This window comes from Microtus pennsylvanicus, chromosome 2 (assembly GCF_037038515.1).
Source record: "Microtus pennsylvanicus isolate mMicPen1 chromosome 2, mMicPen1.hap1, whole genome shotgun sequence".
In the NCBI taxonomy this organism is placed as follows: domain Eukaryota; kingdom Metazoa; phylum Chordata; class Mammalia; order Rodentia; family Cricetidae; genus Microtus; species Microtus pennsylvanicus.
The window spans coordinates 111052392-111077990 of record NC_134580.1 but is presented as its reverse complement, the minus strand read 5'-3'; the positions used below and the strand labels follow the sequence as shown (position 1 = coordinate 111077990).

The following is a 25599-nucleotide window of genomic DNA, read 5'->3' as shown; positions in this document are numbered from 1 at the left end:
AAATTGGTTGACTCAACATTGCAAACGAGACTTTGGGTGATTGCCCAGGTAGTCAGTTGTCTCTGTCAATTGTTGCACATTTTGGATATATCTCGTTTGTTGAGTAGTGTTTATTCCCTTCTCAGATCTTTGACAGAGTTGAAGATTATATAATTGTAGTTACTCTTTACATTATTTGGACTCCTTGAGATAGAATGTTTAGCAAAGCTTTTGTTCTCAATATTGTTTGTTATATTTATTATTTGTTGTTATTGTATGTAGTTGTATTTGGTTTAGTTCTGTCTTATTTAGACAAAAAGGGGAGATGTAGGGATAAGTCCCGCCCCTTAGGGGGCGTGTTCGCCTCGGGCTAATGTCTGCCTATAAATTTGGCGAGCGTGCTCAGAGCTTCCTCTTCTACTCTCCTGGTCTCCGCGGGAACGGTGGTTCTGTAAGTCTATTTCTACGTTAAAACTATATATATTTTTACAAACTGCCTGCATTCGTTTACGCCTCTACACTCGCCTCCTCACTACAAGGTAGGATGGGTACTATAGAGATGAGTTAATAAGGCCACAGGCAGAAAGTAAATGAATAGAAACGGGTTAAGTTATAAGAGCTAGTTAGAAACAAGACTAAGCTACCAGCTGAGCTTTCACCATTAAGAAGAAGTCTCCTTGTCATTTATTTGGGAACTGGCTAGCAGGACAGAAAAATCCCCCTTCATTTTGTTTCTTCAATTTTTAATTCATCCAGTTTCCTGGAAGTTTAGTATATCTCCAACCAGTGGCTCGCAATGCCTGAGTGCTTATATGTGGAAGTGTTTGATGGTTACAGATATGAAGGGTGTCTTAGCTAGAGGTCCAGTTTCACTTGAAGCTTCTCACAATCTATTATCATCAATTTTGACTTTATGGGTTCTGCCTCCTTGAAGCAGACCTCAGAAAACTCCCTCGTTAATCCATCTTTTCAAACCAGTGTTTCTTATTGTGCTTTTTCTTCTGAACTCGCAACAGAAAGAGGCTGAATGAAGATGTTCCCTGCTGCTGCCACCTTCCAGAGAGGCATTTCCTGGTATAGGAATGGCATCCGTGAGGCACAAAGGTGGGTGTGCTTGAGACACCATGGCAGCAAGCTAGGTTTACATTTCTTTTATCAGTCTTCATACAATTTTGTAAACAATTATTTTCCAGAAAGGATTTTTGCTTAAGTCAAAAGATTTCTACTACTTCCAAATGAAAAGCCAAGTCAGACCCACAATAACCATAACCATAAGGGTTAGAAACAAATGAAGAGGTTTTTTTTTTGACGTAAACATTTTATGAAATTCAAAGTTTAATATAAATAAAGTTTCACAAAAATACATACTCATTTGTTTATATATTACCTGGATGCCTGAGAGACACCTGATATACAAGACTATGAAACACTAATAAAAAATGACAAGAAAAAGTATAAATAATGTTCATGTTATTTAGATAAAATAATATAAACATTTTACTTTTAGTCTTCTGGATAAATTATGGATTACTAATGCACAATCTCACCACTTCTCAGCTGACCATAACTAACATTTTTTCATTGAGTTATATGCCATTTTTCAGACCTTTTATTTTCAGTTTTTGTAATTAAGATGATTTTAAGGTATAATAAACTACAGGTGGCCCTGACTTGGTAAGTTTGTCACATAGTTTGAAGTTGATAAATCTTTGGGCCTTTTTTTAAGAGGTAACCTTGGTCATTCAGTGATCCAATGAAGTTTTCAAAAACAGCAACCTAGAAGCAAACATCCAGAGTCAGCCCATTTAGGAACACGCCAAACATGATTTTCACATCAGTCTCTAGACAGACTCCCAACAAGTATTCTGGGCAAATAAAATAGTATATGCTTTCTATAGCACTCCAAAAAAGCAAAGAATACTTTGTCTTAACCAAAAACCCAACTTAGACTAGTGATGTGGGACAATGGTCTGTATTCTGTCAATTATATTTTATATAAACGCTGACTGGCCAGTAGCCAGGTAGGAAGTATAGGTAGGACAACCAGACAGGAAGCAGAGGCAGGTCAATGAGAACAGGAGAATTCTGGGAAGAAGGAAGTCCTTTCCAAAGTCCTGGCCCAGCCACCGAAGAAGCAAGATGTGACTTCCCTGCCTAATAAGGTACTGAGCCACATGGCTAACACAGATAAAAATAATGGACTAATATAAGTTATAAGAGTTAATAAGAAGCCTGAGCTAATGGGCCAATCAGTTTATAACTAATGTAGACCTCTAGTAATGAGGACCCTCTGAAATTATTACAAAAACGATCTGTTAAGTATTCAGGTACCTGAATGTTTAGTTCTTTGGCAATCTGACGAAGTTGATGATATTGAAATATATTATTGTAAGTTCTTTCAGCAATGCTGTTAAGAGCAGAAATAAATCTTTTTGCTGTTGACCTGTTGCTCATTCCAGAGCCGTGCTGGGATCGCTCAAAATCCAGGTTCCCAAATTCATCTGAGTAAGTTCCTAGCATGCTTAAAGATGGAGAAAAAAGAATTATCTCACATGGCATGGCTACAGACATTTTTGGACTGGGCTTCCAAGTCATAATAGAAGTTTGGGAATGGCTGTGAGACTTAGTTACTTTGAATTCAATTTGATATACATTGACAGAAACATATTTTGAACACAATTACGGCTATAAAGAGAGCATTTCAGCCAGGAGTGACAGTACATGCCTACAATCCCAGTGCTCAGGAGCTAAGGCATAGAACTTCCTTGAGTTTAAAGACAGCCTCAACATAACAAGTACCAGGTCAGGTAGGGCTAAGGAAGGAGATCCTATCTCAAAACACCAAAACAGATTTGCAAACATGAAATGCAAAAGTGTAGAGTTGAAAAACAATATTACAAATAACAGAAACAGTCTTTCTGATTAATAAAACTAAAATTTCTGACCATAGCATTTTTGGCTTTCCCAGGTAAACATGTGTTATTAACTTCCACAGCATCTGCAAAGAAAAGATGTTTCAAACTACTCTAGAGTGGCTGGAGAAATGGGTAAGATCACAGGCTGCTCTTGTAGAGGGCCCTGGTTTAAGAGGACCTACACAGCAGCTCACAAGCACCTGAAATTCCATGAGATTCCATTCTCACTTCTGGCTTTGGAAGGCACTGTGCACATGGTGCCAAGATGTGTGCCGGCAAAACACCCACACCTGCTGTGGAGCAATCCTTGCACGCTGTACATATGCATTGCTCCCTCTGGTTAATAAAAGAGCAGACTGGCCAGTGGCTAGACAGGTAGAGGCTAGGAGGGACTTGTAGATAACAAAAGAGCAGAAAAAAGAAAGAGAAGTCTCAGGAGTTGCAAGGAGACATAGGGAGAAACAAGGTGAAACTGTCATGTTGAAAAAAGGTGCCATCATGTGGCAGAGTGTAGATAAGAAATGTGGGCTAAGTTATAAAAACTAGTTAGTAACAAGCCTGAGCTGTCGGCCAAACATTTATTATAATTAACAATAAGTTTCTGTGATTATTTGGGAAGCAGCTGGAAAGTCTGCCTCCACATACCCATAAAAAAAAAAGCTTAAAAATAAATTCTCTAGGAATAAGCTTAAGCTCATGCTGACTTGCAGTGATGACAGACACTAGTCCCATTTCTCTTCTGTTTGATTTTTACAGTATCACCAAAAAAGGGAAATACATCTGACAGAGAGTTTTGGCTGGAGTCTGTAAACACCCATTACAGACGGAATTAACCACAATGTAATCCAGCTCTACTGCTGAGTCCATCTGGACAATGGGACACATAAAACTTAACAAGTGAAGGTTTTTACTCAGGAATTATCAAATATGTATTGGTCACCTGTTAGGAAGTGGGCTCCGGGTGGTAAACAAATCTAATCACTGTTCCTTCTTAAGGAGTCCTTAGGAATGACCTTCAAAGGTCATGGTCTGTTCCTCCACTAGAGAAGAAACTGTACACACAGAACTGTGTATCATTCAGGAAGACAGGAGCACATGACAGAACAGGGCACGTTATTCACGACCTTCAGGCTTAACCCACCTGACTCACATAACAAGCTGACGTTCCTCTATTGTTGGAGATGCTCTGAGTACTGACATGGCAATTCTTCTTGTTTACCACAGGCATCCTCCTAGTCACCTTGTGCTTTGGGGATTATCCTTACTCCTTTTACAGACAAGGACAGTTTTGGCAGAAAGACAAATGACTTTCCGAATGTTAACATTACTAATGAGTGACACCTGGGATTTTGATCCGTGCTCCCTTGCTTCCATTTGAAAAAAAGATACATAAAATATTTGACAACTGCCCTGAATTGGAAAAGCTCACAGCAACCTAGTCTCAGTAGGCAGTACTACTTCTAGAATATTTCCAATTGTGTAAGAATACTCATATAAGCTGTTTATTAAGTAAAAACATTTACTTTTCAAAAAATGTCCAAGTATATATTATGCTAACTCAGATGAACTATGTCATGGTTCATATTTTTCTTATTCAGGTTTCTGCTTCCCAGAAATTAAAAGTATAATTTCACAGAATAACATGTTAATGGTGGTTTCAATGACACAGAAGAGATAGGAACTAAAAAGGGCAAATTTTTTAAAGAGTACTTTAATTGATGAATTAACGAAGTATGTTTAATAAATCATGCTAGCCATGACTGTGGGCCCTGGAAAGACACTGGTAAACACGATAAGGTCCTTTCTCTCATACACTAAGAAAGCATGTTAGTTTAACAGATCTGAACTTGATGTGTTAGCCGGTCTCAATCTCTGATAATGCTAGGCAATCCTAAGCACTGGTGGAACTATTCTCTCCCCTTGTTGCTGACACAATGAATGAAAGAGAAGGCTGTGCTTCCACAGACTGGTTATAAAAGCAGGGAACAAGCAGTTACTGCTCAAGCTCTAGTGGACAGCAGGGTGCCCTTCTACGTAAGTCTGCTTATGTACCTGTGGGAAGAAGGCACAGGTAAGGCCAGAGCCATCATGAGCACAGCAAAGCAAGGTGAAGCCTCCCTCCTGGGAAAGGGGGGAGAGCAGTCATTCATCAGTGCCACACTCCTGAACAACCACAAGGACAGCACAAGAGCCAGACCCCACAACATCTCTGTGACTTCTCATCTGTGCAGTAGTACTTTCTCATCAGGTCGCAAGCTCACAAATAGCAACTCAGAAACTTATTAATTATGAAGGCTTGGCCATTAGCTTAGGCTTGTTCCACTAGCTCTTATAACTTAAACTAATGTGCTTTATTAATCTATGTTCTCCATGGCTCAGCTACCTCTACTTTGTACCATATGTCCTACCACTTCATTGTGACCCTGGCGTCTCTCTGGTGGAATCTTCCTGCTCACACTTCTCCTCTTTCTCTCTCTCCCTAGAAATCCTGTCTATACCCCTTCCCCCCGCCTAGTTATTGGCTATTCACAACAGATCTGATCTCAGTTTATGGCATGAGTCAGAGGAAGGGGATCTATGCGGCCTTTAATATCATCAGATCTAGAGGACAGCAGTGCCCGCCAACATGCACTGCCAGAACACTACTATTACTGTGTGTACGCCTGCCACAGCACAAGAGCGGAAGTCAACTTTGTGGAGGTGGGTCTCTCCTTCCACATTTGTGTTGTTTCCAGGAATCAAATCATCCGATTTGTATGCCAAGAACTTTTACTGCACTAAACCACCTTGTAGTCCCTTTGATATAACATGCCATAGCAGCCTCAAGTTGAACTGTAAAACCCTTGTTCTTCAACTATACAGAACTGTGGTTCAGGGTCAGAGAGGAACTGGCAAAGCACCCTGACATGAAGCAAATTCAGTATCTATACAATTTACCTTTGAAGAAATAGAAATTACCTGTCAAGAACACCAAAAGGAAGAAAGGAAAGAAGGAAGGACAGAAAGAGGAGATAGGGAGAAAGGAGGGAGTGAGGATTGGGGGAGAAAGTTGAGAAAGAAAAAGAGAAAGGTAAAAAGTACAAAATTTAAGTGGCCAGCAAGATAACTGAGCAGGTTAAGGCATTTGACAGGTCTGACAGCATTGGTTCAATCCATGGGACACACATGGATGAAGAACAAAAACTGACTCCAGTTGTCCTCTGATGACCACACATGTGTATGCACTGCCCCCAAATGTAAAATTAGTGTTAATCTTACCTATGTTTCATAATTTCAATTATATCTTCAGCATCTTCTTTAGTTGCTTCCTCTCTCAATTCTAACCTTGCTCGTGCCTATAAAAGAAAACAACTATTTTAAAATAAACGATAAATACTGTAACCATTGATTGTGCTGGTGCGTCGTACCTAAGCTTCATTATTCACTGCATTTCACTGTATGGGAAGGGCTGGTGGTGAGTGTGCTCAAAATACACTGTATGCATGTGTGCAATTCTCAAAGGATAAAAATTAGAAAAGCAGTCAGGCGGTGGTGGCGTACGCCTTTAATCCCAGCACTAGGGGGGCAGAGGCAGGCGGATCTCTGTGAGTTCGAGGCCAGCCTGCTCTACAAGAGCTAGTTCCAGGACAGGCTCCAAAGCTACACAAAGAAACCCTGCCTCAAAAAACAAAAACAAAAAATTAGAAAAATGTACAAATAGCTTAAAACATAACCAAAATTTACTTTTACCTACTAATATTTTTTCTGAGTGTTCATTTTATGAGTTTTGGTTATGAAAATGTGTTTTTGTCCTTGCGTTTTATTTTCAGAAAAACACAGTTTATTTAAACTCAAATAACAGAGGTGTCAATCATATTTTAGAATCAAAAGAACCTTACCATTCACTGCAGCTAATTTTAACTGCAACAGTACTCAGAGCACCATGCAATGTGACAAACAGTGCTCTTAGAAAGGCTGCCTACACCTACCAACCTGTCACACAATCAAATCAAGTAGTCAAGACACTCGACATATTCCATGTTCCCATATGCTCAACTTGGAAGCCTAGGATTCTAGGTAATCTAACCACTTTTCAGACACTCCAGCAATCTACAGTGTCATTAAAAAAAACTGACATTGCTTGGCATAACTGGTACCTAGAAAGAAATCTATAGCTTTAATATGCTACAAAAGTAACTAAATATTCTTTAAAAAACTTTTATTCATCCTTTTTTATTTTTTTAATTTTTTAATGTCTCCTAGACAGAAGATCTAATCAATAGTTCAATAGTGAAGAAAACTGATCAAAAGAAATCATAGTATCACAGACACATTCTCTCTCTCTCTCTCTCTCTCTCTCTCTCTCTCTCTCTCATACACACACACACACACCCTCTCTTACAGTACTGGAGATTGAACATGCTGAGAAAGCACTCAAGACCACTGAACTATGTCATCTCTTTGTTGATTTTTGAGACATATCACATACTAGGTAACCTAGTCTGGCCTTGGACTCAATCTGTAGTCTAGGCATGCCTTCAATTTGCAATCCTCCTGCCTCAGCATCCTAAGTAACTGAACTTATAGGCTGAGCTCCTTCCCTCTTCCTCAAGTCACAGAAAGCATGAATATAGGGAAATGCAAACCTCTGTGAGACGGATCAAAGATTCCAGCTGCCGGGTGGTGATGGGTGAGCTGCTCATGCGTTGGCTCTGCTTGCGGAGCTCCAGGTAGAAGTCCTGAAGAGCCTGGGCAGCTTCTATGGATAGCCTTGGGTGGACATACTGCCGTGCATAACCAACATACTTCCTCAACAGCTGATGTGGAATTGGATCTATTTTCTCTCCAGGAGCCACCTAGAGTAGAATTTTAAAGTAAAAAAATTAAAAAACAAAAAAAAAGTTACGGGGGCTGGAGAGATGGCTCAGCGGTTAAGAGCATTGCCTGCTCTTCCAAAGGTCCTGAGTTTAATTCCCAGCAACCACATGGTGGCTCACAACCATCTGTAATGGGGTCTGGTGCCCTCTTCTTGCCTGCAGGCATACACACAGAATATTGTATAAATAAATAAATATTTTTTTTCAAAAAGTTACATTGTTTAGGTAAATTAGGAAGTTCCAAAACTTCTCCAAATAAACAAAACACTATGGTTACAGCTTCCAATCCCAGCCTTGGATCAGTGGTTCTCAACCTTCCTAATGCTGCGACCCTTTAATTCCTCAGATTGTGGTGACACCCAACCATAAAATTATTTCATTGCTACTTCATAACTTATTTTGTTCTTATAAATCATAATGTAAATTTGTGATATGCAGGATATCTGATATGCAACCCCCCAAAAAGAGTCGTGACCCAGTTTGAGAACCACTGCCTCAAATTCCAGAGTACCAGGTAAATATCTAGGGATGAGGAGGAAGGTGGATTTTATCTTGGGGGAGGGGTAGATGCTGAGGATTAAGTCTAGAGCTCTGGTCATGCTAAGCACATAATATACCACTATGACATACTCCAAGCCCCCATCACACATAGAATTTACACATTTAAGCACAATGAAACTAAATGATTAAGAAATAGGAATACCTTTAATCTTTCTGATAATGGTTTCTCAGAAACTACTTCAAGTACCGAAGTGTTTGAATCTTGACTGAGCGTCCGAGCTACTGCGGCACTGCTAATGGTTTTCTGCTTCCCAGCTCTTACTGCGATCACATGTTCAGAAAGTAAGTGGTCATGCTGCTCATTTGGTGTATCTAACAAGATAAAGACCAAATCGAATCTGGACAGTAGGGCACTCCCCATCCTAGGAAGTAGGGAAGAAAGAAGCAGAAAAACCTAAGAAAGTGTTGACTTGTTTACTAGTTCCATGCAGAACTTCTAAGTCAATCTTCAGGTTCAAGAATTAAGCTTTCCGCATAGCTGTGTGTTCCCACTCCTCACATACACTGACTGGACAGCTGTGGAGGTGGTCTTTCCTCATACAGCATAGTCACTGAGACCTACATGCTCATGGACACAAAGCCTATCTATAAGTGCTTTCATAGCTCTTTTTGACATTTTTTTGCCTGCATGTGTGTCTATGAGCCAGCGGTGTGCCTGGTGCCTGTGCAAGTCAGAAGAGGATGTTGGATGCCCTGGACCTAGAATCAGGTGATGGAGGAGGGTCATCTGTCTATGTGTTACTTTCACTGGTTAATAAAGAAACTGCCTTGGCCCTTTGATAGGACAGAAAATTAGGTGGGCGGAGTAGACAGAACAGAATGCTAGGAAGAAGGGAAGTGAGGCAGATGCAATGAAGCTCTGACCCAAGATGGACATAGGCTAGAATCTTCCCAGTAAACCACCACCTCATGGTGCTACACACGTTTATAGAAATGGGTTAATCAAGATGTGAGAGTTAGCCAGTAAAAGACTGGAGATAATGGGCCAGGCAGTGTTTAAAAGAATACAATTTGTGTGTTGTTGTTTCGGGTGTTAAGCTAGCTGTGCAGGAGCTGGACAGGATGAAAAGCAGGCCTGCTCGCCTCATCACTACAATCAGAGATGGTTGTGAGCTGGTACGTGCATGCTATAACCAAGCCCAGGTCCTCTACAAGAGCAGCCAGTGCTCTTTAACTGCTGAGCCGTATTTCCAGCCATGCTTCGATGGCTTATCTCATCCAAACGCTGTCTCTCCAGTCCTCGTGTTCAGTTAAACACAACAGAGTAAAGATGCTACACTCCTTTAGGCATCACACTGAGCCCACTGACCAGCAGCTTTCCTATTTATAACAAGAAAAACCAATCTAGGCTGTTTAAAATGTTTGATGAAACCACCAAAAGAATGTGCTAAAAACAGAACCAAGTCTGATATAGGTTTTGTTCACCAGGATTATACAGACTTTATAAAACATAATATCATTATTTTACTAAGGGAAATCCATTAACAGAAGATTGACTTTGTTGGAAGCAATGAAAAAACACTGTAAATTTCCAAGTGCAACTGTATTCTATTTTTTACTTAAAAAATTTCCTCTTTAGATGTATTTGTGTGTGTGGTACCATGAAGCACGTGTGGAATTCACGGGAGTTGGTTCTGGAATAAACCTTTACCTTGATCTTATTAACCTGACAATTTCTATTTTAGGTGTATAAATTTCTTAAATCTATTATTATAATTATTTATTTATTTATTTATTTATTTTTGGTTTTTCAAACAGGGTTTCCATATATAACCCTGGCTGTTCTGGAATTCACTTTGTAGACAACACTGGCCCCTCAGAAATCCACCTGCCTCTGCCACCAGAGTGCTGGGATTAAAGGTGTGCACAACCACGACCTGGCAAATTTCTTATTTATGCATTCATGTATGTATATATGTATATATAGGGTTGGGTTTTTTTTTTGATACAGAGTCCACAACCACCACCTGGCAAAATTTCTTATCTATCTTAAATTGATGGAGGAAGGTCATTGGCTAATAAAGGAACTGCCTTGGCCCATTTTATTGGTTAGGACATAGGTAGGTGGAGTAAACAGAACAGAATGCCAGGAGGAAGAGGAAGTGAGCTCAGACTCCACAGCTCTCCTCTCCGGAGCAGACGCCTCAGAGAGACGCCATGCCCCAGCTCTGACCCAGGATGGACTTAGGCTAGAATCTTCCCGGTAAGACCGGTGCTCACAGATTATTAGAGATGGGTTGATCGGGATATCAGAATTAGCCAGTAAGGGCTAGAGCTAAAGGGCCAAGCAGTGATTAAAAGAATACAGTGTCCGTGTAATTATTTCAGGGCATAAGCTAGCTGAGCAGGCGGCTGGGGTGTTGGGGACGCAGCCCCGCTGCTCTTATTACTACATTAAATTTATTTATTTATGTTTTTTGGACACAGGGTCTCACTATGCAGCCCAGGTTGGCCTCGAACTCACAGAAGATTCACCTGTCTCTGCCTCCCAAGTGCTGGGATTAAGGGCGTGTGCCACCACACCCTGCTCAGATGTATAACTTATTTAACATTAGCTGTGGACAGCACCACACGCCTGTAGCTTCTATAGACGAGAAGATAGTGGAAGACAAAGGAAGACAGCAAGGATCACTTAAACCTATGGATTTAGGACTAGCAATGAGTAACACAGTGAGATTCCCCATTTCAAAAACAAAGGGGAATGGGAGAGGTTGGAGAGATGGCTCAGTACCCACAACACTCAGGTTCCAGGGGAATCCAACACCCTCTTCTGACATGCAGGCAAAATACCAATACACATAAAATAAAAACAAATAAATCTTTAAGAAAAAATAAATTTCCGAAAGAAGAAAAGAGAAATAAGCTGCTCTAGTAAGGCCTAGTTTTCCCTGAGACACTGTCTTCTCACTTTTATGTCACTTAAGTCTGTTTTTCTCTTATACACATTGCATTCACCCTGTACAAAATGAATTAGAAGTGGAAGCACAAGCCAGGAGGTGGTGGTGCACACCTTTAATCCCAGCATTCAGGAGACAGAGGAAGGTAGGTCTCTGTGAATTGAAGGCCAGCCTGAGCTAGAGAAAGTTCCAGGTCAAGTGTACACAGACAAACACTGTCTCAAACAAACAAAAAACAAGACCAAAAAAGAGGAAGTACAAAGTGAACTTTGTTCTTGAAAGAGAGCACACCCCTTAAGTACACAGCAGGGCCTTCTTGGCTAAGCAGACAGGGATCCTTTATCAGGGTGTGCAAAGCCACTAGCTTCTCACTGCTGCTTCCCACTATTCGGTCTCACTGAGTTTAAACAATTTCTGATATTTGATGGTGTTAACACTGCAGTGCACATTCCTCACACATCTATGGAGTTGCTAACTATGATCAGGATTTCCTAAGCATAGAGTACTTAGAATAAACAGAATTACAGAATCATACAAGGTGGTTTTCAACACGTGGAGGACATGAGGATTCTTTCCCACTCCTTTAACATAGGTAACTGCATCTAAAACCTTGGCCTGTCTGGTAGGCTATCTGTGGCACCTCACTGTTTTTTCAGGACTTTAGCGCACTTCTGGACATTTACTGGAGACCTGTAACTTGTGTGAGCTATCCACTGATATGCCCAGCTACCTTTTCCCTAGTGATCACAGCACACATTTGAAGAGACTTACTTCAAATTCTCAGAAACTGTTTTGGCTTTATTGTAGTGTCCTCCAACTGGATTTGCAGCAGCAATAATGGAAGTCCTTGCAGGGAGGCTGCAAACCACACCAGCTTTAGCAAGGCTAATGCTCTGCTGTTCCATGGCTTCTAACAAGGCTTGATGTTGATTCCCCATCTTATCAAATTCGTCTATTCCACAAATGCCTACAAGCACAGTAGGAAAAAAGACAAAAACATCTTTCTCTGGTCAGGTTTCAAATCTGTTAAGGCAGAGGTTACTGCACAATGATTATTTCCATTTATTTCTAGAACTTAAAATAAGAGTTAGTGAGAACTGCCATTTGTTTTATCTTATTACTAAAGCTTGTGCTTATTCACCATTCTCTGTAGGTAACACACTATGTGGTGGCTCCATATATGAAGATACGCAAGTCTTAAAATGCATCAAGACCTAATCAGTCAGGTAAGACCCAGACATCTAAGAAATGTACTTCTCAAACCACTTAGGATATGCAAGATTAAGTGCCTGCTTTCTGGAGCACAGTCTAGCTAAACTAGGAGAACTGAAAGGGCTGAAGGAAAAGGTATGCCTTCAGCTGAGTCTTTGGGGGACTGTAGGCAACATGATTCAGGTGGAAGAACATAGCTCCAGGCAGAAGGCACAAACATGGCTCAGTAAAGGGAGGTATTGATTGATGACACTTGCAGGGACTCTTAACACATAGTACCGCCACTGAAGGTTTTCTGAGTTCCAGGGATGTCTGAAGCACAAGTTACTGGGGTCATTAGCACATCTGGTAGTGCGCTTTCTCCCACTTGTGCACACCAGTTGGGAATTCTCTGGAGGGCTTTCCCAAGGTTAGACTCCTTTATACTCTGCGGTCACCTAATCCTTGCCAGCTAAGCACATATGAAAAATAACTGCTTTTTAGCTTGTTCACGTTTCAAGACCTCTACATCTAGTTTGTGGTGCTGGGGCTTGAACCTACGGCACATTAGAACCAGAGCTCTCTCACATCCTTCAATTCAATCCAGTGCCACTTCTGGGTTCCTACTTCATGGAACCGATTTCCCTTTGTGCAGCATTTCCTTTCCGTCGTCATCTCTACAGATGCCCACATCTAGTTATTTAGACCTTTGCTCTTTTCTTCATGTTCACTGAAGCTAGTAGAAGCCTTTCCTCTACATCCTCTCATTTGGCAGGGTCAGTTTCCTATATTGATTATCAATTTTTATGTTTTTGGCTTTTTCAAGACAAGGTTTCTCAGTGTTAATAGTCCTAGCTGCCCTGCAACTTGCTTTGTAGACCAGGCTGGCCTCGAACTCAGAGATCTGCCTGTCTCTGCTTCTTGAGTGCTGGAATTACAAGCACGTGTCACCACCATCCAGCAACTTCTTAATCTAGTATCTTTATCTCATTTTATTTCATCTCTTTGTCTCATTTTATTTCATTAAATTCATGTTCTCGTTAAGTTTCCTGGGAAGTTTTCATTGGTACTTGGATTTCAGTTTTGTGCAGACAGGGAACTTTGTTACCTTGCTTGTTTATCCTGTTCATGTTTACTGGCTGTTCTGCTCAAGCCTGTTTATACTGTTGTTTCCTTCTCTAACTATGATCCACCCTATCCCCTTGTGTGTTAGATTATAGACTAGGTTGTTGACTACATTTTGGTAACCTGCAAGCGACTCAGGAAGGGGAAACAAGAGTGACTGGACTCTGCCCCTCTCTTCCTCTGCTGAGGGCTCAGCCATCCATGAGGAAGGCCCGAGGCTGCTCAGCAGGGCACTAGGACAGTGAGCCTCCTCCGGGGTTGGCTGTGCGTACATCACACTTCCTGTGCTGCCCCTGACAACGATGTTACTGGAAATTCTTAGTTTTTTGCACATTTCCTCCCAAGTGGGGATGAGGTGGGAACAAAATCAAGCAACTCCCTCTCTTGGCTCCTTCTTCACAAAGTATAAAGCGAGGCAGCCAACTTTTTCTGAAAGGGTCCATAAGTATCTTAGGTTCAGGAGGCCATAGTTTACATACACTTATGGTTTTTTTGTTGTTGTTCGTTTGGTTGGTTGGTTTTTCTGTACAATTCTTTATAACTATATTTTAAAAAGTTTTAGCTTTACAAGCCCAATACAGGGCTCCACCTATAGACTGAATGAAGTCTGCTGTCCCCTGGTGTCAGTTGGTTTTTTTGAGATATAGTTTCTCTGTAGCTTTGGAGCCTGTCCTGGAACTAGCTCTTGTTACCAGGCTGGTCTCGAACTCACAGAGATCCGCCTGCCTCTGCCTCCCAAGTGCTGGGATTAAAGGCATAAGCCACCACTGCCCGGCTTGTCGGCTGATTTTAAAGGTCTCATCAGATAGCCTGGATGATCTATTAAGCCTCAGAATCATGGTTCCTCCTCAGTTTCCTGACGGCTGGGATCACAGGCATGTTCTCATCCCAGGGATTTTTTTTATTTGTTTTTTCTTATTTTATGTGTATGAGTATTTTGCCTGTATGTATATTAAGTGTACCACAAGTGTGCCTGGCACCGAAGGAGCTAAGAGGGTGTCAAATCCCCTGGAACTGGAGTTACAGATGGTTATGAGGCATCGTGTAGGTGCTGGGAAATGAGCCCAGGTCCTCCCTGAGAGAACAAGTGTTCTTAATTGCTGAGCCATCTCTCCAGTCCCAGCCCATAGTGAAAACCATGAACTAGAACCACCCTCAACTCTTCAGCTTGTGTGAGTACAAACATTAAGCCACAAAATTTAATACGCAAACCTCTTCTGGTCATTTCATCAGATGCTGAAGGAAAATACCCTTCTTCCTTCCTTTTTCCTCTCCTCTCCTCCCCTCCCTTCCTCTTCTTTTTCCTTTCCTTTTTCCTTTTTCAAGACAAGGTTTCTCTGTGTGGTTTTGGAGCCTGTCCTGGAACTTGCCCTGTACACCATGTTGGCCTCAAACTCACAGAGATCTGCCTGCCTATACCTCCTGAGTGCTGGGATTAAAGGTGCGCACCACTACCATCTAACTAGAAAGACTATTTTTTAAAAGCTTTATATTTCCTTTTCACCTCGCAGCCTTTGTAAAGATTTTAGCAGTTGGTATTTGTAAAATTCCTTTCTCCCTATCTGAATGTGCTAGTTAGCCTCACAGTGTTTAGTTAATCTAAATATATGCAAACCACGGAACTAACATTTCACATCTTACATTTCATTAGTGGTTGTACACCTAAACCTCTAATCACCCCGCCTTCTAAGAAGCAGCCTGGCAGTCTGACAGCTAACTACCCTTACATGACTACTTCCTTCAGCTGAGACCTCAGGGAAAGCACTGCGACTCTGACAAGCTCCAGACCAACACCTGCTTCAGCACCAGAGATAAAACCGCCCTCCCCTTGTGAATTTATCTGGCCAGTAAGAGGCAGACAACTAAAAACGTGGTGATAACCGCTCTGGAAGGAAAAGGCAGTCATGTCTATGAGAACAGATTCTGCCACAGAAGAAGGCCGAGATGGAGATCAATACAGTGAAACTATTTAAGTCACAGCTCTAAGTTCATGGGGCAGTTCTTCTAGAACACAAGTTGCCATCCATCTTCTTTCCTGTTTCAAGGTAATTAGAACAATTTTGAGCTAAGTAACAGTAAGGCTCTCACTGGGTACTCACTGTACACATACACACTAAGCAATGGGAACAAGGCAGTCTACAGGCTAGTTCAATCCACTCCATAAGGAACTTATCACAGAACTCTACAGAAATGATCACAGATGTGACAGGGATATCAGGTGGGAGGTGTAGAAACCGTCATGTTTTATCTGATTATTTAATTACAACATATTTGCTGTAAGATTCTGAAAACAAACCAGTTTCAATTGTGTAACAGAAATAAAAATGATAGTACTGTATGTTCAATTATTTGACACTCATTATCAATCTACTGGTTAGGACAGTGCTGTCTAAATGGCTCTCAAACTAAAGTAAATTTATCGAAATGAAGAAAGTACGCCAGAGGTGGTGCATGTGCCTCTAATTCCAGCACTTAGGTGACAGAGACTGGAGGTAATCCGATTTACACAGCAAGCCCACTGTCCCAAGAAGTAAAGTTTTTATTTTGTTTTGGAGGGTTTTTTGTTTTGTTTGTTTGTTTTTATCATTTTTTGAGACAGGGTTTCTCTGTTTAACAGTCCTGGCTATCCTGGAACTCACTTTGTAGACCAGACTGCTCACAAGCTCATAGAGATCCGCCTCCCTCTGCCTCCCGAGTGCCGGCGTTAAAGGCGGGCATCACCACTGCTCATCTGAAGGAAGTTTTTAAGCCCAGAACTATTAATCCCTTTTGTCTCTCACCTTGGTCACCAAGTACCAGAGCACCAGCTTCCAAAGCAAAGTCTCCAGAGGAACTGTCTTTTGAAAGAGTTACAGTCAGCCCAGAGCTGGTGGTGGTATTTCCACAGACATACACACCACGGGGCGCCACATTGCATGCTGCCTATTAAAAACAAAAGGGTTAAAAGAATCATTCAGAGGGATGGAAAAACTGGCTCATCTTTGTTGCCATGCAGCATAAGAACCTACGTCCAGATTCCCAGCTCCCTTGTAAAAGCCAGACGAAGCGCTGTAACGTTCAGAATCCCAGAGCTTCAGGAGTGGAAACACGTAGATCCTAGGGACTTGCTGGCCATACATTCTACTCAAAATGAAAAGCTCCAAAGTTTAGTGAGAGACCCCATCTCAAAGAGTAATGTGCAGAGTGATAGAAGACCCTGGCTGCCTCCACACAGTAACACACAGGCAGGCAGGCAGGCGTGCGCACACACACAGTTGAAAAAGAATCACTGACCACAGTCAACGGTTCAAACCCTGGTAGTGTTGCACATGCTAAGTAAGGGCTCTATCCCTGAATTTTTTTTTGATGGATATTTCTTATATTTTGGCTGTGAGCCTACCCTTTAATGGCTGAGCCATCTCTCCAGCCCTGATGGATATTTCTGTGTGTGCACCACAAATGCACTGGTGCCTATAGAAGCCAGGAAGAGGGTACTGGTTTCCTGGAGATGGAATTACAGGTGATTCTGAGTCACCTGACAAGGGTACTGGGAACCAAACTTGGGTCCTCTGGAATAGCAGCAAATATTTTAACTGCTGAGCCAGTTGTTTCTCCCCAAGACAGGGTCTCACATAGCTGAGGCTGTCCTCCTCAGAGTCACTATGTGGTAGAGAGGATGACCCTGGAGTGCTGGTTTTACAAGGGTACACAACCACAGCTGTCCTTTGTGTGACAAGCATTCTATCAACTGAGCTACACTCACAGGCCTCTTTGTTAGTCTGTTTTGAGAAGTCTCACCATGATCTGAGAGTGGGGTGGTTTACTAAGTGGTCAGAAGAAAGTAGGAACATAAATGCTAAGTGCTTCCCAGTAGTGCTGTTCTAAACCATGGCCTCTAATATTATAGCTTTTTAAAATTGTTTTTTATTGTTTAGGGATGTGTGGTGTGTGTGTGTATTGGTGTATTACATGAATGTATTAAGTGTACCACATGTGTGCAGTGCCTGGGGAGGCCAGAAGAGGGCGTCATATCCACTGGAACTGGAAACACAGATAGCTGTGATCTGCTATGTAGGTACTGGGAACCAAATTCAGGTCCTCTACAAGAGTGCCAATTGCTTTTAATCAGCTAACCATCTCTTCAGCCTCTGTTTTCACTCTTACTATAACTAGGTAACCCTTGCCTCGCTATCAGGCTGTTGCAAGGGTTCAGAACAGATTAAAGTATGTTCTTCTGGCCAGAGACCCAAACAAGATCCCTTACCTTTACCAGAATATTCTGAAGCCCTAGCAAGATGCCTATATACTTGTAAGGAGAGAACACATGACCAGCTTTACTTCCTTCTCTGTTCTGTTCATCGCTGTAGTCACATCACAAGAGATTAGCAAAGCATTACTAGGTGCAATAATGGTCTAAGGAAAATAGCATTTCATCATAGTTAATATCGCCAGAGACCAGGATGCCTATGTGGTCTGTGTGGCAGAAGACTAGCCTGATGTGAAAATAGAGCCACATATATAATACATACTACTCATACAAACTCCAGTTCCTCTATACCCCCAGACAAACTAGATCCTCTGCAACCCCAAATGCCATTTGTTGAGAAATGTCACCTGTCAATTATTCATTCATTATATAAGCAGAAGGCAAAATACTAAATAATTAATACCTGCAGCATCTGACTCTTCCCCAAGCCTGGATCTCCAACAATCAGGATGTGTGGGTCTCCTCGAATAGGAATCCTGTTTTTGTCATCTGTGTACTTCTGGCTACCGCCAAAGAGTGCTAACGTCAAACCTGCTTTAACAAGCTCGTGTAGAAGGAGGGAACAAGACAGAAAAACATCAAGATGACTAGCAGGAGGTATTCCTGCATGGTTACAGTACGACTTGTCTGTCTGGAGATTATTTTCTCTTCACAGTGCTGATGGAGGGCAAGGCTTGGTACCTAATTAGTCAGAAGCTCTATCCCTGAGCTATGCTACCAGCCAGGATACTGAACTGAACTTTATTTTTTTACAATGAAGTCAAGAAACAAAGCCAGGCATGTCAACAATCCAGAGCTTAGAGATACCGACACAGGAAGGTTCTAAGTTCAAGGCTATGTGGGGCAACACAGCAAAAGCCTGTCTCAAAAGTAAAAACATCTACAAATAAACTTCTATAACACAACGATTAAAAACCAAGACTGAAAGTATATAAATCAGTGGTATCTTAGACACTGCTAAGAACAGCTCTGCATGTCACCAATCCATTCCCACGTAAGAAGCACCTACGGTGCTGACTTTAACCTGCTGTCTAATTACTTTGTCTTGTGTCACAGGGGTGCATTCCCAGTAGCTGCTGGCAGCTCCCGAGGGCTATTATTTGCCTCCAACATAATCAACTTATGGAAAATGATGACTCAAAATATTAATAACTGGTAAGAGAATCTAATTACTTTTTAGTATTAATATTGACAACTTGATGTACTTTTTGAATGAAGGTGAAGTAATATACTTACTTCATGACCAAATATGACAGGACAAAGTGAGCTGAAAAATAGAAGACAATTTATAAATTCTAACTTAAATTTCATAGGTCCATTAGAAGGTCTACTTTACAATTTGCTTAATTTTCTTTACTTAGTATCCAAAAAGGGAGTAAATTTTACATCTCCTCAATTCCACAAATTTTATTTTTACAGTAAACTTTATTTAATCTATAAAGAGAAGGATGCTTTAAAATCCATGCTTCTCCGAGGGAGTACTTGAAAAACATCTTAACACAGCTGATCTTACAGAATTAACACTTAAAATGAACTATTATCACGTTTTCCACATTCCAGGTTTCCTGTTTTATTTGAACAGACATCTTTAATCTGTGTAGTTGTCACTGAAAATAGGACACTAATAACTAAGCTAAGTACAAATATTAGTATTTGAAAATAGTATAGAATTTCGTTTCTTTTCAGTTCAATTCAGAAGGGTCAGATTAAAATGTGAATATAAGGAAACAGACCTACAAGGGCTGGAAAGTGATTCAACCTACAGAGTTCTTGCTGCACAGGTATAAAAATTTCGGACTTCCAGAATCATGTTAAAAAGTAATAATAATAAGTATAAGCCAGATGGTGGGGCACACGCCTTTAATCCCAGCACTCTGGAGGTAGAGGCAGGCACATCTCTTGAGTTTAAGGTCAGCATGATCTACAGAGTGAGTTCCAGGACAGTCAAGGCTACACAGAAAAGCCCTGTAAAAAAACAACAACAACAGCAACAACCCCCGCCCTCCAAAAAAAACCACAGGTATAGTGGGAAGCTGTAATCCTAGCACTGGGGAGGTAGAGATAGACGGATCCCTGGTGCTCACTGCCCAGTTTAGCCAACCTCTAAGTTCCAGATTCACTGAGAGACTGGTTCAAAACATAAGATGCTTAGCAATAAACACAAGGAACATACCTGATGTTAATATAATGTATGTGCGCGCGCGCACACACACACACACACACAGTATTTACATGTGTCCATTTCGTAAGTAAGGAATGAATAAAAATGGCCAGGGTAGTAGCCAGGAGTAAAGTGTGAATCTTCCTCCTGTTTAAATAAACAGAACCTGGTGTCCCTTGAAACTAATTATTTACCACGTCCCAGTCTAACTGCCACCAGCTTCCTACCAAGCACCTGTGCCTGTGACTTTTCTGCGGCCAGAGAAGCATCGTCAGTAGACAAAGAGCAGAACAGAAGTGCTGGGCTGCTCCTCAAATCTAGGTCCCCAGGAGGCACTCTTGTTAGGGCACCAGGCCCGGCTGCCATCCCTTCTCTGTACTACCCCTGCCTTCCTGCTACTTCTGAGCTCCTCTCCCAAATAAATGACATTTAGCCAAACCGTTGCCTCCAAAGGCATCTAAACTGAAGCATAACTGCTGTGTGCTGACAATTCTAATTCTGTCTTCTCTGTCCTCTCACAGTCCACTTCTTATCTAGTATTGGTCAATAAACTAAAGGTCCAGGTTGGAAATAATTTCAGCTGTGTAGACCGTACTGACTCAGTCTCTAGCATTCAACTAGTAGTAGAAAGCAACAACATGCAAATCAATCAGGTGTGGTATTTTCACTAAAAACTTCCTGAAAAACAGTGTGCCTACATCACTAATCTGCTAGATTAATAAAGTGAAAGATAATTCTTTAAAAAACTTCAGTTTGAATGATGAAATCACAAACATGAAGATGGAGAAAGAGGCAAACTGGTGAGCAGTGCCGAAGACGGCCACTAAGGGGCTGCTTCACTTACAGCCAGTGAGGAGTGACAGCTGCCTGAGCCTCCACGTGGATGTTCCTGGCGCCTGCCTGCCTGCCCAGACGACCCCTCTGTAGCTCACACACGCAGATCCTATCACAGCACCAGCTTTCCCAGAGTAGGTCAGGGTGGCTATGTGGTGGGAAACTCATGCATTTAAGGACAAGAACTTAAGTAACTCAAGACTTTCCTCAGTTGGCAAACTGACATAGAAAAATAGAAAGAAAAGACTCAATTCTGGAGCCAGAAACCTTGATCAATTTTTTACAGAATGTACTCCGAGTCTTCTTCCTTCTTGATTTTCCTCATTTCTTCAAAATTACCCCCAAATTGTCAGAATGCCAAAAGCATACTATATCAAGTAAGACAAGTAGATTACTAACTAATAACTACACGACAAACTTCTGTGTGAGACAGTCATCATTTAAGCTAGGCATCATTTTTCCTAAAAAGGCATAAGTATAAACACCCCTACCATGAAATAACAAATAGCGGCCTACACGTGCTCTACAGACTCAAGTTTGTTGCGCATTCTGACTAGTTTCTCTGACAAGTAACCAAGAGCATACTGCCATGCACATCTGTGGCAAAGCCTCGGGCCACTAAGACATACTTGACAATGAGCTTCAGCAGGTTCTCTTCGGCCTGAATCTCTTGGATGGCATAGAGGTCTTTAAGTGAGAACTCCATCAGTGTCCCATGCTGACTCCCGTCCTCTGCAGTCTGAGATTTCTGTCCTTTGCTGTTGCTAACAGAATTTGACTCAATGTACAAAAGGAACATGCACTTATCGTTCTTATTCCGAGAACCTATAAATTCAAAACATTAAATGTACTGTTTTCATTTTCCATACAAGAACTTGACTGACTGTTCAACAAGATTTATGACTGAGTAACTTTATTTACTATTCACTTGAGGCTTTTTAGAGACAGGCCTCAAGAGGAACCTCAAACTGTGACGACCCTTCTACCTCAGCTTCCTGAGGACTAGAGCACTTCATCTTACATAGGAAAAAGGAATTCCTAAATCATTTGAGATGCAGAAGTATCTTATAGATAAAAAAAGCTAATAGATCACTGTTGAGAGACAGTCATGAAGAAAGTTACAACATACCTTCTTCGGTATTTGAGACTTTGACAATTCCAGTAATCGTCACTGTATCTCCTGGGACACAACTATCTACAAGATCATGAACGAGTTCGCATTCGATTGTTCGAGGGATCCGCCCTGCTTCTCTCTGTGCATCAGACATCAGCTCCTGTATCCTAAGGCATTCAACAGTTTCAAGTTAGAATACATCTTCCCTTCAGCTGTTTCTTCAACACAGTGACTGTTCAGGATCTGTACAGTGCTGCTCTAGAAGAAGGCAAACTGGTTTTTAAGGAGTTCAATGGTATTTCAAAAATCACTTTAATAGTTCCCAGTTGAGGATGGCAGAATGAACATATATGTATTCATTTCACCTAGCATCCCTCAAGAATCCAACAAAGTCACCAAAGAAGTGAAGGCAAGTTTGGAGCATGCAAATGTGGCGGTAACAAATGAGGTATTAGTGAAACTTCTGAAAAGAGCAGACAGTGAAATAGTGATGGATGAAGCACAATGCTGTCCAGAATGCACAGACTAAACTCATCAGGGGATAGAGAGTTGGGGGCAGGCAGCAACAGACAGTACAAAAATAAGTTTTTAGAATTTCTTTGGAAGGAATTGGCAATCAAGTAGGGAAAGAACAAGAATTTACCATCAGGAGCAGGAACATAGGAATGGGCAAATTCCTTCTAAGAGGGCGCTAAGATGTCCGTCCACACAGCTATCTCAACTCCAGAATAAAACCTCCTCGGTTCAGCATTTTAGGAGCTCTAACCAATTCAAGAACACTCAAAACTGTCTTACTTGGGAAGAAGACCCAAAGAGGAAGAACTCCAACACACAGAGAGCAGAAAAGAAGATCCCACCTCTGCAAACAATTTCTCACCTCATCTCTGAAATTGTAGAGGTTCAGGAAGAGAAAATTAAAAAAAAAAACAGGAGTCTAAGAGTATGTCCAAAAAAACAAAATAAAAAGTGTTTTGAGATGGGAACAGAGGGAAATCAGAAAATTAAAATCACCAGGGTAAGTCAGGGTGGTGCATGTCTGTAACTCCAGTGCTCAAGAGGCTAAGAGAATTGTGGGTACAGGTTATGGGCTACAAAGTTAGTCTCGATACAATGACAGCAACATAAAAAGCAAAGGTTTCTAGAAATGGAACACCACCAAAAACTAATTTGGAAAGCAAGCGAGAAATGAAAAGGTGGGGCAGACACAAGACAATGGGTAATGATAGGGGCGCACATGACTGAAGTCCAAAGAGAAGATAACTCAGGGACAAAAAGTGTCAAGCGGCATGAAAATAACCATTTCACAGGTGCACAAATAAAGAGATTACAAAGAGGGGGAGTTCAGCACCCTAAAGGGAATGAGAGTCCGACAGCATCAGGCGCCCCACTAACAGCAGGGAAGACAAAAACTAAGTAGACTCAAGGAGCTGTCATGGACATAGAATCAAAGCTGGAATGACTAGATGAAAACTACGTAATGAGGAGGCTGGAGAGATGGCTCCACGGTTAAGAGCACTTACTGCTCTACTAAAGGACCCACGTTCAGTTCCCAACACTCATGAACTGCCTGTAACTACAGCTCGGGGGTTCAATCCCATGCCAATCTTCTGGCCTCTGATGTCCTCGTCTGACCTCTACAGGCACTAACACATTCATGGCACACATTCATGTAGACATACTACACATAAATAAAAATAAACCTTCTTTGCAAAACAAAAAACCAATGCCTTACTTGCAAAACAAATAAAGTAAAATAAACCAATAGTAAATGGCATAAAATGTTGAACAGAAAATGAGAACCTATCATAAAATAGCCCACTTTTAAATGATTATCTAAAACTTCAATATTATCATAGCCCATCATGGAGTATGAAATGAGTCACGACATTTAAGTACAAAATGAACCACTTCTCAGTAGCAATGGGATGTAATAGCTGTATCCTTTCTAGAATCCAGTAACCAATCAATGTCAAAGAGATAATTAGCATTTTAAAACAGTCTCATCAAATAAGCACTGTTTGTAGATCAGATGCCACAATATATATAATAAAACCATAGACTTCCTCGGCAGAACAAGAACTCTTTTACTTTATGTTCTGAGTGCTTACTTGATCAACTGCCAGTCCACTGTAACTGTGAGCGGAGAGCTGCGCAGAGGAGCAAAGGACTTCCCTCGACAGGCAGGCACAGGACACTGCAACACGAGATTCACACGGACTCTGGTAAGCCATAATCACATCTTACAGTAACTAAGTTACAATCTTACCCACTTCCTGTTATAATCTTCAGATGTCATTCTTGGCCCTTTTCTAGCTGACCTTTCTCATTGCCTGTACTTCCTTTTTGCTGTGAGTAGCCAAAGCTCCCACCTCACCCCCCGACTGTATACTTATTCCTTTCTCTAAGCCCAGGAACTCTCCTAGTCTTAGGCTCCTTGCCTGCCTTCAGAGATACCAACAGCCTTGCCTCTAAAATGGTTGACTGAGAAACCAATATGGACAAAGCAATGGCCTTTAGCTGAGGAAAAGTTACAGGCTTTAGAACAGCTGGTACAAGAACAATTAGATGCTGGACATATAGAAGAATCTACCAGCCCTTGGAATTCTCCTGTATTTGTGGTTAAGAAAAAATCAGGTAAATGGAGAATGGTGACAGATCTCAGGGCCATCAACAAGGTTATTCAACCTATGGGCCCTCTGCAATCTGGAATTCCTTTGCCCTCTTTATTACCAAAAGGATGGCCTCTCATAGTTATTGATTTAAAGGATTGTTTTTTCACTATACCTTTGCAAAAAGAAGATAGAGAAAAATTTGCCTTCACAGTGCCTACTTATAACAATTCTCAACCTTCTAGGAGGTACCACTGGACCGTTCTCCCCCAGGGTATGTTAAATAGCCCCTCCCTGTGCCAATATTTTGTGAACCAACCATTGCAAATAATACGCAAGAAATTTCCCAAATCTATAGTATACCATTACATGGACGACATCTTGTTATCCGATTCAAACATGGATACCTTGAACAGACTGTTTGAAGAAATAAAGATACTTTTACCTAAATGGGGATTGCAAATCGCTCCTGAAAAGATTCAGAAGGGAGATTCTGTTAATTATTTAGGTTATAAAATAGGTTTGCAAAAAATTAAGACACAAAAAGCACAAATTAGGAGAGATCGCCTACGGACTCTTAATGACTTTCAAAGACTGTTAGGAGACATTTCCAGTCTACGACCAGCTATTGGAATAACACCTGATCTAATAATTCATTTGAACAAAACCTTGGATGGTGATAAAGATTTAAACAGTCCCAGAGAATTAACAGCTGAAGCAGAAAAGGAACTGACAATGATTGAGGAAAAATTACAACAGGCACATGTGGACAGGGTGAATCCAGAGCTCGATTGTATTCTTGTCATACTACCATCAAAAATTTCTCCTACAGGAATTTTAATGCAGAGAGATGATATTATTTTGGAATGGATCTTTTTACCACATAAACCAAGTAAGAAACTGAAAACTTACGTGGAAAAAGTCTCTGAGTTAATTATAAAAGGCAAGCTGAGACTTCGTCAACTAGCAGGCATAGACCCAGCAGAAATTATAGTGCCCTTCACTGCTGATGAACTAAAGAAATTATGGGAAGATAATGAACCATGGCAAAGAGCTTGTGCTAATTTTTTGGGAGACATTAATAACAACTATCCAAAAAGCAAGCGGCTTA

General features: G+C 41.2%; 1 protein-coding gene across 1 annotated transcript; it reads right to left on the bottom strand.

Moving 5' to 3' along the window:
- Positions 1-24175, bottom strand: LOC142844364 (DNA helicase MCM8-like). Its single transcript, XM_075962731.1, has 13 exons — positions 24150-24175; positions 23988-24098; positions 21895-22046; positions 21395-21590; positions 19007-19037; positions 18174-18314; positions 16305-16446; positions 11980-12175; positions 8454-8673; positions 7520-7729; positions 6153-6229; positions 2311-2500; positions 1-1755 (listed from the first exon to the last, which is right to left on the bottom strand). Exons 1-13 carry the CDS (start codon positions 24173-24175, stop codon positions 1663-1665), a joined length of 1785 nt encoding a protein of 594 aa, XP_075818846.1. The 3' UTR covers positions 1-1662.
- Between the last annotated feature and the right edge of the window lie 1424 nt (positions 24176-25599).

Bases quoted from the DNA above. Each gene is read 5' to 3' on its own strand.
- LOC142844364 (XM_075962731.1), bottom strand. From the start codon at position 24,175: ATGACATCTGAAGATTATAACAGGAA. The intron at 19,038-21,394 runs GTATGTCTTAGT...TCTATTTTTCAG, and splicing joins CTGCTGAAGCTCATTGTCAA to CTCACTTTGTCCTGTCATAT. The intron at 12,176-16,304 runs GTGAGAGACAAA...CTGTGCTTGTAG, and splicing joins TCTGGTACTTGGTGACCAAG to GCATTTGTGGAATAGACGAA.